At 47.0% G+C, this 14151-nt stretch overlaps 1 protein-coding gene across 1 annotated transcript in view; it reads left to right on the top strand.

Moving 5' to 3' along the window:
• The window catches only part of EEF2K (eukaryotic elongation factor 2 kinase), a 57984-nt gene extending 45572 nt beyond the window's left edge, over positions 1-12412 (top strand). The window contains exons 14-18 of the mRNA XM_068565515.1: positions 660-794; positions 928-1116; positions 5753-5877; positions 9785-9963; positions 12038-12412. Of these exons, the coding sequence (XP_068421616.1) occupies positions 660-794; positions 928-1116; positions 5753-5877; positions 9785-9963; positions 12038-12147 (738 nt within the window). The 3' untranslated portion in view covers positions 12148-12412. The remainder of the gene's footprint in view (positions 1-659; positions 795-927; positions 1117-5752; positions 5878-9784; positions 9964-12037) is intronic.
• The last annotated feature ends 1739 nt before the right edge of the window (positions 12413-14151 follow it).

A 14151-nucleotide genomic window follows, 5' to 3' on the forward strand; every position in this document is an offset into this window, starting at 1 on the left:
TCACGCAGTATTTCCTTACCACAAGGTATTTCTCAATCGGGTCAAGGCCACAGCGTGGTGCGGAGGCAGGGTCGTTCGATCCCAGCACCACTGACATTCTGGGCTGGGTCATTCTTTTTGGTGGAGGATGCCCTGTGCGTTGTAGGATGTTTAGTGTGTGTACACACAGACACACACACACAGCAGCCTGGCTCTGTCCTGCGAGAACTTTGGACAGGGGTGTTTTTAGCTGGGAGACATGATGTGTTTTCTAAGCCCATCTCCTGAAGGTCCCTGTGGATGCACAGGGAAAGCACAGTGGATTTGCTGCCTGGTCTGAAGTCAGGCTCTTCTGGTGCCTTGTGTGGGGAGCTGGCAGAGGAGCAGCTCAGGGTCGAAACTCCCCGACCTAAGTCAGATGGATAAGTGAGGAGACACTTCTTTGAACTGCTGCAGTGCAGTGTGCTAGCCTTTGTGTCTTGTTGCTACAACATTCCCTCAGTGCCCACAAGCTGGCATAATTCAAGTGACTGGAAATGGAGCCGGGTTTGTCCAAGAAAACTTGTCACCACGCAGGTCCGCACCCCTTAACTTGCCAGGCCGACTTTCGCAGCTGGGAGGGTGCGTCTATCCCCAGCCCCTCGCTTCTCTGGCCTGTAAATGCCCGGTCCTCCCTTCAGGTCTGTGTGGAGAAGTGGAATCTCCTCAACTCCTCTCGTCTCCACCTGCCGAGGCCTTCAGCCGTGGCCCTGGAAGTGCAGAGGCTCAACGCTCTGGACCTTGAGAAGAGAATCGGGAAGTCTATTTTGGGGAAGGTATGGTGATACCCTCTCTGCATTAACCCGGCGCCTCCCCCAAGAATCGCTTCCTCCCCCAGGCTGGCTGGGAGGCCCTTGGCTGGGGCTGCGGCCTCCAGGCAGCCAGGCCCACCTGCCGTCTGTGTGGCAGGTCCATCTGGCCATGGTGCGCTACCATGAGGGCGGGCGCTTCTGCGAGAAGGACGAGGAGTGGGACCGGGAGTCGGCGATCTTCCACCTGGAGCACGCGGCCGACCTGGGCGAGCTGGAGGCCATCGTGGGCCTGGGACTCATGTACTCGCAGCTGCCCCACCACATCCTGGCGGACGTCTCTCTGAAGGTGAGGGGAGCGGGGGCTCAGTCAACCCATCACCCTTCCCTCCCTGGGTTTATGCCTCAGAAATTTCCCGAGCATCAGTTTGGGACCAGGCACTTCTAAGTTAGTTGACGCTGATAGAATTGGTCTCTGGCCTTGGGGACTGAGTGGAAGGTGACAGTCACATTCCCAGGCAGTTGTGACGTGGTGCGGTGGGAGAAGCAGAAGATGCTACTGCAAATAAATGAGGAAGGGCCGTAGCTGGGGTTTCTTGATTGGCAGTTCCAGCTCTGTCCCTAGTGGCTAGAACAGACCTGGCACACACTAGATAATCAGCATTCGTCTGTGGAACGAATGAATAAAGTGATCCCTAAGGTAGACCTGCAGGCCCAGTGGAGTCAGCCAGGCAGAGTGTGGGAGGGGGAGCGTGGGCAGAGGGGACAGCGCGGGCCCAGGTCCTGGGGAGACAGGGTTGGGGTGAGAGGACAGGAGGCGATCAGTGCAGCTGGAGTGTGGAGCGTGAGAAGGTGCAGGAGATGAGGCTGGAGAGGGGCCCGGGCAGGATGGGTGTGATGGGAATCTGTGAGGGTGTCTGCTCCCTCATCACTCCCCTGGTCTATGGGCAAGTGGACAGGACCTGACGTGGCCTAGGGAGTGTGATCCTTTCCTTAGAGAAGTTGAGAGGCCCTTGGTGTGCACGTGCTCCCAGCGTAAATGTCTCCAGCTCTCTGTCACGTGGGCCAGGCTTGCAGCCGGACAAGGCTGGGCTTGGTGTGGGCACAGGGCACCAGCTCTCCTCTGTGGGCCTCGCCATGGCCCAGCAGGTTGGGGGTCTCAGACTGGAAGAGGGTGTGGGAAGACACCCAAAAGTCCTTGATTTATTTAACTTTTAAAATAGTTAATACATTCATGTGACGAAAAGTTTTTTTAATGTGAAAAGGTTTACAGTGAAAAATCTCCCTCCCACCTTTTCCTCCATCTTCTCATTCTCCTGATAACAGGTAACCATCGTTATTAGTTTCTCACATGTAATTCCAAGAGGGTATTCATTTCCTAGGGCTGCCATAACTAATAACCACAAACTGGGGGGCTTAAAACAACAGAAATTCATTCTCTCACGGTTCTAGAGGCCAGAAGTCCAAAATCAGTGTGTTGACAGGCCATGATTTTCTAGCTTCTAGTGACTGGAGGCAATCTTGGGTGTTCCTTGGTCTGTAGGTACTTCACTCCAATCTCTGTTTCCATCTTCACATGGCCTTTTCTCTGTGTGTGTGTCTCTGTGCCTCTGTGTCTCTTTTTTTACGAAGACACCCGTCCTATGGAGTTTAGGGCCCACCCTACTCCAGTCTGCCCTCATCTTAACTAGTTACATCTGTCTGTTTGGAAAGACCCTATTTCTGCAGTGTCCTGCAGACTTTTTCCCTCAGTGCTGTAGAGACAGCTTCCGCATTCTTTTTGACAGCTGAGTAACATTCCATTGTACAGGTACTTTATTTAACCTGTGCCCTGTTGATGGACACTTGGGTTGGTTCCATTCTTATGATATCTCAAAAATTGCTGCAGTGACCAGACTTGGACATACTAAGTTGAACCATTTTTGTAGGTCATGAAGGTAGAATATTGGCAGTTTCATATGGTTCAGTCAAATACATCCTTTGGCATGCGGTCAGGGGTAACTTACAACCATTTTTATTTCCTGTTTTAGATGGTGAAGGGCAGGCTTGGTTGGGGGAGGGGGTTTTGACAGGCGGTTGATTTGTTCCTCTTTCTCTCGTCTCCATGCTCCCTGAGGAGTGGAGCATGAATGTATCTGAGGAGTGGACTGAATATATCTCATTTAGCCAGTGGTGTGCTGATAAATGCTTAACAACTGGCTCTTGCAGGTGGGGAGGGAATGTTTGCACATATATGTATGTACATTTATTATACATCTACTTGTAAGTTTATTATACATTTACAGATATAAGGAATGTGGAGCATACAGTTTACAAATCATAAAAATACTCTGTTGTGAATTCTATATAGTCAATTGATCCTTACAGAATTCCTTCGCTCATTTTTGTGGAACTCATGTCTGTAGCCCACCTTTGGTTGCAGTTGATGGAGGCATGAAGTTCTGACATTAGATACTGGTTGATACTTTCACTTACTTTAGTGAGTAAGATGAAAGTGAAATAAGCAAGTCCTTTGGCAGAGTTGGAACTTCATTTATTTGCTGCTGATACGAGCAACTTCTTTGCTGAATCAGACGATAGTTTTAAATACTGAAGAATGTTTCTCCAGTTTCTTGTGCTAGTCACAATGTAATGGCTACAGACACGGCACACTTTCAAACTAATCTGCATTATTAATATTTTTTGCCATCTCGTGGTATAACTGCTTCTACCACGGCCAATGTGCAAGCACTAAGATGACATCACTGAGCATGGAGTTGGAGGAAACGCACAACAGCACACCATTATATAGCATGTCCACCATGAAGATTCCACAGGCTGGTGGTTCTCGACCAGTCATTTTGCCTCCTCCTTCTCCAGGGGACACTTGGCAGTGTCTGGAGACATCTTTGGTTGTCACAACTCTGGGAGTGCAACTGGCATCTAGTGGGTAGAGGGCAGGGATGCTTCCCAACATCTACAATGCACAGGACAGTCCCTGTAACACAGAATTATGTCATCTAAAATGCCAGTAGTGCCAAGGTTGAGAAGCCCTGCAATAGAGATAAATAACCTCAAGAGGACAGACAACAGTAAAATATAGTAAAATAATTAGGAAGTGATGACCTTTGGGTATTTGTTACCTTTCATTTAATTGTAAGTGTACATAATTTAATTTTTAATAATGGCTGTGTTTTATGACTGGCTTGCTTTCACATCGGTTCTCACAAGCCTGCAGAGCCGGCTCCAGTGTACCCACTGCGTTTGGCCTGTTCTCCCAGCATCTGGCACAGAGAGGACACTCAGAAGGGTTTGAGGCCTGAATAAAGGAATGCCAGGGTCCAGGATGAGTGGTTAGGGGCCAGGACTGGGGAGACCACTCTCGCTGAGACTCCCTGGTAACTCTCCCTGTGATCTCAGGCTGTTTACACCAACTGCACCCGAGCACCTTTGTAAAGGGATGTAGAAGCTATTTCAGTTTTCTCATCTGCAGGTGTCCCAAAGGCCTTTCTCTCCAGGACAGAATCTGGCAGCAAAGAAAACCATGGCCACATGCCCTGAAAGGCTGCTGGCCCATCTCCCGCTTTCCCCAAAGCCCCCATTCTTAGGGCCTTTTCCTGTTGTCTTGCTAAGACATTCATTTATCCAGCACATGCTTTTTGAGTATCTCCTACACTCTGGGCACCGTCCTAGCTTCTTATTCACAACAGCAAACTTTTCAGGCAGATAAGGTTGTAATACAGATAATAATTAACAAATGAAAATATTTCCAACAGAAGTAAAAATAACTGACCTTTATTGAGCACTGCCTGTGCCAAGCATTGTTCTTAAGTGCTGGGGGGAAATTGTGACAGGGAATGAGATCAGGAGGGACTGGATACGGGCTTCCTTGGTGGTGCAGGGGTTAAGAGTCTGCCTGCCAGTGCAGGGGACACGGGTTCGAGCCCTGGTCCGGGAAGATCCCACATGCCATGGAGCAACTAAGCCCGTGCGCCACAACTACTGAGCCTGTGCTCTAGAGCCCGCGAGCCACAACTACTGAAGCCCGTGTGCCTACAGCGTGTGCTCTGCAACAAGAGAAGCCCTGCAATGAGAAGCCCACGCACCGCAACAAAGAGTAGCCCCTGCCTGCTGCAATTAGAGGAAGACCGCGCGCAGCAACGAAGACCCAATGCAGCCAAAAATAAATAGATAAATTAAATAAATTTATTTAAAAAAAAATTTACGCCAAGTGAGAAAAGCCAGTCACGCTAAACCACATGTTTTTTGTTTTGTTTTGTTTTTTGGCTGAGCCAAGCGGCATGCGAGATCCTAGTTCCCTGACCAGGGATCGGACCCGCGCCCCTTGCAAGGGAAGCGCAGATTCTTAACCCCTGGACCGCCAGGGAAGTCCATAGACCACATGTTATATGATTACATTTATATAAAATATCCAGAATAGGGAAATCTCTAGAAACAGAATGTAGATTAGAGGTTGCCTAGGGCTGGGTGGGATGGAACAATTGGGAGGTAATGGTTAGAGGGTATGGTGTTTTGAATCCTTCTCAGCGTGATGAAGATATCCTGAAATTGATTATGGTGCTGGTTGCACAATCTGATTATACTAAGAACTATTGAGTTGTACACTTTAAATGAGTGAGTTGTATGTTATGTGAATTATATCTCAATAAAGGTGCTAAAAAACGTAAAAAGAATTGGAAGCAGGGAGCCCCTGCTGGAGGCGAGAGATGATGTGGTCTCTGGAGGAATCAGAGCAGATAGAGGAGAGCGAGCGGGAGTGAGCTAAGCTTCCATTTCTCCCTGCCTGATGGGAACCCCCAGGAGCTCTTTGCAGCAGGGGAAGCCCTGTTCTCTTTCTCACGATGTGCAATTCTACCACAGCCCCAGCCTGGAGTTCTCAAAACAATTCAAGAAACAGGGAAAAGATTGATGAGTGAGATTCTGGCAGCCCCTCCCGTGTAAGCCTCATTTCCTTTTCTCTCCCCGTCTTTGGTTTGTGTTAACAGGAGACAGAAGAGAATAAAACCAAAGGATTTGATTACTTACTGAAGGCAGCTGAAGCTGGCGACAGACAGTCCATGATCCTGGTGGCACGAGCCTTTGACACTGGCCAGAACCTCAGCCCAGACAGGTACTGTGGCCATGGCTCAGGTGACACTGGTGGGAACCTGGGCTGCAGGTGGGAGCTTCCCCTCCGGTGTTAGGACAGACCTGGGTTCCAGATGTGGCTCCCCTGAGTACCAGCCCAGTGACCGTGGGCAAGTAGTTTTACCTCCCTGGCCTCAGTTTCTTCACTGTGTAAAATGGAAGCTATTATAGAACCTGCATCCTAGGGTGGTTGTGTGTCATTGTATGAGGGTTAAATGAGATGCTGCCTGTAATCCTCACTGTGCCTGGCACATAAGGTGAGAGGTAAATGGCATCTTAGCCATTTTACGTAAAGATGTGCCTGAGAAAGAGTGTGAAAGGATACGTAGCATCAGGTCCAGAGCGGTTGTCCTTAGATGTTAGAATTAGGGGTGATTTTAATTGACTCTTCCTACTTTTGTTTCTATTCTTACTATTTTTCACTTCTGAGAGGGAGGGGAGGGAAGGAAGCAAGCTCCAGGGGAGTTCAAGCCTGGTGTGAGTTTTCCAGAGTGGTTTTAAGACTCCTGATGGCTACAACCCTGCAGGTGTCAACAGCTTTTCGGTTATCCCTCTGGCAGAGATGCCAGGACTGGGTTCTGCGGTGGGAAGACGGGAGAATGGCAGCTTCATCTCGGCTCTTTGGCTTGGCCAGTGGGAGGTCCCAGAAATCCAGGAGCAGAGGACGGTTGGGGGAATTGAACTCTTAGTGGGACCCATTGCTCACCCTCTGTGGCTCCCAGTGGATCTCTGCTTCCCCCTGTTGTCCTCAGGCGCAGGGAGCAGGGTGGGCTCATTCATTGTCTAAACCTCCAGGACTGGGGCAGTTTGGCAATTCCCTCCTCTGTGGGTCAAGTGTTCATGTCCCTCTCACTGGGTTTAGAAGGAAAGTCAGGGCTGTGGGTCTGTCGTATCAAGCTCTCAGAGTCTAAAACGTCTGGTTACATGACATCCTGCCTGAATTACATGTCATGCAAACATTTGTCAGCTACCTACTGCGTTGTAACAGTAATGCTCCCCTATATTTGGATGCACTTTCATATCTGTGATTTTATTTCACTGAGAACTAGAATTGGGTCTCCTGCATCTCTTCAGTCCCAGTGCTTAGTGCGGGGCCTGGCTCAGTAGTTGTTTGAATGAATGAACCAACACATCTCTTTGACACAGACAGGGCAGGCATTTGGGGGCTTATTTTATGGATGAGTAAACTGTAGTTCTGAGAAGTGAAGGGGCTTGTCCATAGTCAAGTAGCCAGTAAGTAGTGGAGCCAAAACTTAGGTCTTTTCACCTCTCCTCCAGTGGACTGTACATTAGCCTGCTTCTTAGGGGACTCAGAATTACACTGGCATGGAGGGGAGGTAAACAAAACAGACACGACACAATTGTGTCCGATCAAATGCCAACATCTGTGGTGCCCATTGAGTGCAGTGGGGAAGCACCACCGCATGGGTGTGGGGAGCTGGAGCTGGGCATTGAATATCTGTATCTGAGGCCCTTAAAAAAAATCTTTGCTGTATGTGTTTTCTCCTTATGTCCTCTGTCTACTTTCTCTTTTTAATTTGAGACAATAGGTTTTTTGTTTTTGATTTGTAAGAATTATATATATATTATATATATATATATATATATATATTACCCCCCTTCCCCACCGTGTGGCATGCAGGATCTTAGTTCCCCAACCAGGGATTGAACCCATGCCCCCCTGCTGTGGAAGCGTGGAGTCCTAACCACTGGACCACCAGGGAATTCCGTGTAAAAAATTTTAATATGTTAAGACTGTTAACTCTGGTATATGAGTTGGCTTTAAAAAAATTTTCTGAGATGGCTACCCAAAAAAAAAAGGTAGTGTTAAATTAAAAAAAAAAAAAAGGCTTCCCTGGTGGTCCTTTGGTTAAGACTCCGCACTTCCACTGCAGGGAGCATGGGTTCGATCCTTGGTGTGGGAAGTTCTGCATGCCACAAGGTGTGGCCAAAAAAAAAGAGAGATGGCTATCATAGATTTGGGGGGGCAGGGGATGGCACATGTGCCACACAATGACCATTGTTTATTGGGTCTGGGGACATGCTGGTTTTTAATATTTTGTAGTTAAATCTATCAAGATTTTCTTCTATAGCTTCTGCTATAGTCTTTTTCTTACTCTTCTTCCTCATTCCAACCAGCTCCAGCCTCTTCCATTCAGGGAGCATTAATTGAGGGTCAGCTATTTGCATTTTAAGGGGTTTTGACCCCGTTAGAAGTTACCATCTCATAGGACAAGGAAAAGTCATTGGAAATTCCAAGGCAGGGTAGACATGCTAACCGCTGGGTGCAGAGTTGGGTAGGGGTGGGTGGGGAGAGAGTAGGCCCTTTCCCTTCATCTACATTTAATGTGTTGGGGGGATTCTGCCTTGCCCTTCAAGGCTGGGGAGGGTCAAAGCTGAAAGAAGTGAGATCATCTAGTTTAGTGGCTTCCAATCCACTGTTAAAACCCTGGTTTTTTGGGTGTGTCACCAGTAACTTTCAAATAACCTGGACTCCATTTTATTTTATAAAAAAGGGAAGTTATCTCCTGACACCATCCTAGCCAGACACTTCAACAGACATTTAGAGAGGCTGTGCTGTTTGCCAGGCCCTGGGAATGCAGCAGTGAATAGAACAGACAAGGTCCTGACCTTTTTGGGGCTTATGTTCTAGTCAGGGAAACCATAATAAGCAAGTAAATAAGTAAACAGGAGAATTACAGATTGAGGTGATTATAAGAAATAGGGTGTTTGGGGACAGCATTTCTGAAGAAGTTGAGCTGAGGTTGGAGAGATGAGGAGCCAGGTATGGGAAGAGTTGAAGGAAGGACGTTCTAAGCAGAGGGAGCAACAGGTACAAAAGCCAAGGAGCAGACAGGAGCTGGCACGTTCGGGGAGGAGAACGTGACCCAGCGAGCCTGGCATGGGAGGAGGTTGACAGGAGCTAAGACTGGAGGGTAGAGCCAGGTCCATAAATATATAGCTGTTGCTCCTGGAACATTTCATGAGGCCCATAGACCTTCTTATCTGTGTCTCTCTTTGCTTGTTCCTGATGTACTCTAAATAGTTACTCACATGTTTGGTAATATACATTAGTACACCCCAAGGAAAAGAGCCCACTGCCCTGTTTGCTCTTTATTTTGTATTGTTCAGATTCAGCTGGAACTTGAATTCAGCATACGCCCTTGGTGGTTTGGCCATTCATGTGCTGCAGTAGGAGAAAGAGTTGAGGGTAGAGGGCAGAGCCAGAAGGGGGAAGTCAGCTATTCCGGGTAAACTCTGCATTTGCTGGAGTAGAACCAGAGCTGGCCAGAAGAGGCAGAGCAAAAGATGGGGCTGAATGACTGCTGTGAGAAGGCTCTGGAGGCCTCGACAAAGAGTCCCCCACCCACCTTCTCTCCTGTGTGAGTCATAGGGCAAATTGGCTGGGATACCAGCCACTGCTAATGCAAAAATCACCCATACGGTGATTTTTTTTTTTTTTTTTTTTTTTTTGCCTCACCGTGCGGCTTTCAGGACCTTAGTTCCATGACCAGAGACTGAACCCGGGCCACAGCAGTGAAAGCGCTGAGTCCTAATCACTGCACCACCAGGGAATTCCCATAGGGTGATTTTGTGCAAATGAGGAAAGTGTTCCCCTTCCTCAAGATGCTCTACTTCCATCTGTTGGAAAATTGTTGTACTATACCAATTTTTTTTAGGGAAAATGCTTGACCACTATTGTCATAAGTATGTAAATCTACAATGTGAGTGACACCCTTTAGATGTGGTGGCATTGGGTACTATGCGTCCTGAATCATAGGTGGTGGCCCCATTGGGATTCCTGACTTACCCTTCTTGCTGATGGTCCTCCTCCTTCCTGCCCTGTTGCTATGGTAACTTCCCTCTTTTCCTCTGTATCTCTTGGCAAGGTCCCAAAGCTGGCCAGAGGCTCTACTCTGGTACAACACTGCCCTGGAGACAACTGACTGTGATGAAGGTGGGGAGTATGATGGGATGCAAGATGAGCCCCGGTATCTGCTTCTGGCCAGGGAGGCAGAGATGCTGTTCACAGGCGGCTGCGGGCTGGAGAAGAACCCGCAGAGATCAGGTAGGGCCTGGTAGACCTGCCCCTGGGGTGGGACAGTGCTAGACAGTGAGAGACATAATTCCTGTCTCGCTGGGAATTACAACAACATGCAAGACTGAGTCTCTTCTTTCAGTTCTGGTTGGGAGAAAGATTTGTACTGGCCCTGTATTTTTGCCAGGCTGGATACCCATATGATGCTGGCTTAGAAGGGGGCTTCATGCAGTTGGTATGCAGACGAACATTTTTATTTTAATAGTCAAATATTAGGAGTTTGGGAGGTTTGTTTGTAATTCGCAAATTGAGCTGACATTTTCATAACATAAAATTCAACATTTTTTTTTAAATTTTTTAATTTATTATTTATTTATTATTTTTATTTTTGGCTGTGTTGGGTCTTCGTTTCTGTGCGAGGGCTTTCTCCAGTTGCGGCGAGTGGGGGCCACTCTTCATCGCGGTGCGCGGGCCTCTCACTATCGCAGCCTCTCTTGTTGCGGAGCAGAGGCTCCAGACGCTCAGGCTCAGTAGTTGTGGCTCACGGGCCCAGTTGCTCCGCGGCATGTGGGATCTTCCCAGACCAGGGCTCGAACCCGTGTCCCCTGCATTGGCAGGCAGATTCTTAACCACTGCGCCACCAGGGAAGCCCAAAATTCAACATTTTAAAGTGTAAAGTTCAGTGGTTTTTAGTATATTCACAGTATTATGCCATCATCAGCACTACCTAATTCCAGAACATTTCCCTCACACCAGAATGAAACCTGGTACCTGTTAGCAGCGACTCCCTATTTCCCCCTCCCTCCCTCCCTGGCAACCACTAACCTACTTTTCATCTTTATAGATTTACTTATTCTGGTCATTTCATATAAATGGGATCGTATAATAGGTGACCTTTTGTGTCTTGGCTTCTTTCAAGGTTCATTCATGTTGTAGCATGTATCAGTCCTTTATTCCTTTTTATTGCTGAATAATATTCTATTGTATAGATACTACATTTTGTTTATACATTCATCAGTTGATTCACACTTTTATATATATATGAAATATATATATATATATGTGTATTTATTTTTTTATTTTTTTTATTTTGGGGCTGCATTGGGTCTTCGTTGCTGCATGCGGGCTTTCTCTAGTTGCGATGAGTGGGGGCTACTCTTCCTTGCAGCGTGTGGGCTTCTCATTGCGGTGGCTTCTCTTGTTGCAGAGCACAGGCTCTGTTGACGCAGGCTTCAGTAGTTGCAGCACGCGGGCTCAGTAGTTGTGGTGTGCGAGCTCTAGGGTGCGTGGACTTCAGTAGTTGTGGTGTGCAGGCTCAGTAGTTGTGGCTCGCGGGCTCTAGAATGCTGGCTCGGTAGTTGTGCATGGGCTTAGTTGCTCCGCGGCATGTGGGATCTCCCCGGACCAGGGATCGAACCCGTGTTCCCTGCATTGGCAGGTGGATTCTTAACCACTGCACCACCAGGGAAGTCCCTATATGTATTTTTTTAAATAACATGATAGACATACTGAACTCCTGATTTCACAGGTATAGGATGAGGCTAAGTTTAAAAGTTTTTCTTTAAGGTGGTGTAACAAAATCAAGCAAATAATACTGCAACTCTACAATCCTTTATTTGAAACTTCTAAATCCAAAAAGCTCTGAAAACCAAGTGTTTTTATATGTTTTGCACAAATTCGTTTGGTGGCAAAACCTGTCCAGAACTGACATGAGGTTGTTCGTAATTTTTATTTCTTATACTTTATCTTTTCTACGTTCATATATTCCCAATTTGCCCTGTAAAAGCCCTCAGCCTGATTCTCATTGGCTCAGTTGGAATCACCTACCCATCCCTAAACCAATCACTGTGCTTATTGAGATGGCTTACTCTGATTGGCTGTGCCTAAATGTGGACCAGTCCCTGTGGCCTGGTGGGGAATGGGGAAGTGCTTTGATTGTCCAGGCTTGAATCACATGCCCACCCAGAGCCCCACCCAGGTTATGTGGAAGGAGAGGCAAGAAAGGGTAACCTCAGGGTGATCTTCTAGAGAGGGGGTCGGGGACACTGGGTGGCAAAAATAACAGGTGCTTCACCTCTTTGTGTCCCACTTTACTTTCTTTCAGGCGACTTGTACACCAAGGCAGCCGAGGCAGCAATGGAAGCCATGAAGGGCCGGCTGGCCAACCAGTACTACGAGAAAGCCGAGGGGGCCTGGGCACAGATGGAGGAATAACTTGCTGGAAAAACCACTGCCAGCCAGTCCCAAGCTAAAGGGCTAGGAGTGGGGGAAAGAAAAAGACTTCTTTGCTTATTTAGGGTTGTTTTGGGGCCGGAGGAGGCAAATATTTTTAGTGTGTTGTAAATCTACTTTTGTATTTTATTGTTGACTCTTGAAAATGTCTTTGCTACCAGTGGAGACACTGCAGCTGTCCCCTAGGGCAGCATTTTGGGGGAGGGGGATTGAAAAAGCAGCCTAATGAACCAACATATCTCTTTGAGATTCTTCTTCTGTGTTTTGTTGTTGTTGTTTTTTGTCATGAGATGTAAGAAAATGTATCTTTTCTCCCCTGGATGGAAAATACTAAGGCTTTTCTCATCAGCCTTTTCAGGCTGGGCTGAAATCTCAGGCCCACAGAGCCTGTGTTTCCTGAGTCAGGATGCGATGGGGTACAGTAGAGCTGCACATTAACTTTCCATGGGGTGTGTAGTGTCATGACTTTGTGCAAAGCCTTCTTTCTCAGAGCATTTGGAAGTGTGCTGGCATTTTTTGGTGGATGTGAGACTGTACATCACCCAGGCCCCCTTCTGTCATGGGGGAGGACCCGCACACTCTTTTCTTTTTTGGGGGGATCTTAGTTCCCCAACCAGGAATTGAACCCGGGCCCTCAGCAGTGAAAGTGCTGTGTCCTAACCACAGGCCCACCAGGGAATTCCCATGTTTTCTAATCTTTTAGTTTAATGTCCTTCCTGAAATGCAGCTTATTTTCTGGAATACAGCCAAATTCCATTCTGAAGCATGCTGTCTACAGTGGGCTTTACAAAACAGGTTTGATTTCTATATGCACACTTTTACTACCTCTAACTCCTCCATCAGCTACTATGCACCTTTTTGGGCGCACCTCAGAGCTTTTACATGTAAGGACAGTGGCTTGGAAAGTTGGAGCCTGTCCTCCAAGCGGACATGTACCCTGCATCTCAATGGCAGCATCCACAATATACTGAAGTACTCTTGGTACCGTATTCCTCCGTATTTTCTTAGCACCTGGTGTTCTTATGAAGAATCTGCTCCCCAACCCCTGTCCTTGGCATTTTCTGCTTGAAGCTTGGTGATTTTCTTGTTATTTGCAGCAGGATGCTTTCAGCAGCAGTCCCTTGAGATTTGTCTAAGCTGTTGGAGAATGAAAGGGCAAGAACTGTAAACACTCATTAATTCCAGTGGTTTCCCCAGGACCAGGCTATGGCTATCTGTATTTAATGAGCATTCTCTTTAGAAGGAATTCAGATTTAACACCAGTTTGATTTTAGTTGGTGTTTCAAATAGCAAAGAAAACAGACTGCTTTGATCAACCCCAAGTGCTAAAGCAGCCTCTCTTCCTTTGTTTAAAAATGAAAACATAAAAAAAACAGAGTGTAACATACAAACCATTCTTTTTTTTTTTTTTGGCCGCACCACTCGGCTTGTGGGAACTTAGTTCCCCAACCAGGGATTGAATCCGGTTCCTCCTGCAGTGGAAGCTCAGGGTCCTAACCACTGGACCTCCAGGGAATTTCCATACAAACCATTCTTACCTGTTCATTGAGACAGGTCCTTTAGCATGTTAGTGTTAAGTACTGTGAAGTCATGACCCTGTGCATGCATTAGGTTCCAAAGTTCAGTGTGTGCCCTAAAGGAAAAATCAAGCAGAGTCGAAATTACCCTTGAAAAATCCTTTAGAGCACCTGTAAATGACAGTATCCCTGTTTTTGTATTTGGACTCATCACAACCAGTTTCCTTTAGAAGTTGGAACTGATCACCCTTTTTCTGTTTGCACAGATCAAGTAGTTGGCTTGTCTTAAGTTGTTTGCGTGTTTTAAACCAGTCCATATAGTTAATTTGCATTTGTTAAATGTAAGTTAGGAGCAACTTTATTTTGACTTATCTCTTCAAAGGTGTCAAGCCTCATAAAATTCATGCTTTTGTTAGTTCAACCAGCCTCCTTGCTCTTTGAGATTTTATTATGCAAATCATTTATGTTC

This window comes from Eschrichtius robustus, chromosome 16 (genome assembly GCF_028021215.1).
Source record: "Eschrichtius robustus isolate mEscRob2 chromosome 16, mEscRob2.pri, whole genome shotgun sequence".
NCBI classification, from domain to species: domain Eukaryota; kingdom Metazoa; phylum Chordata; class Mammalia; order Artiodactyla; family Eschrichtiidae; genus Eschrichtius; species Eschrichtius robustus.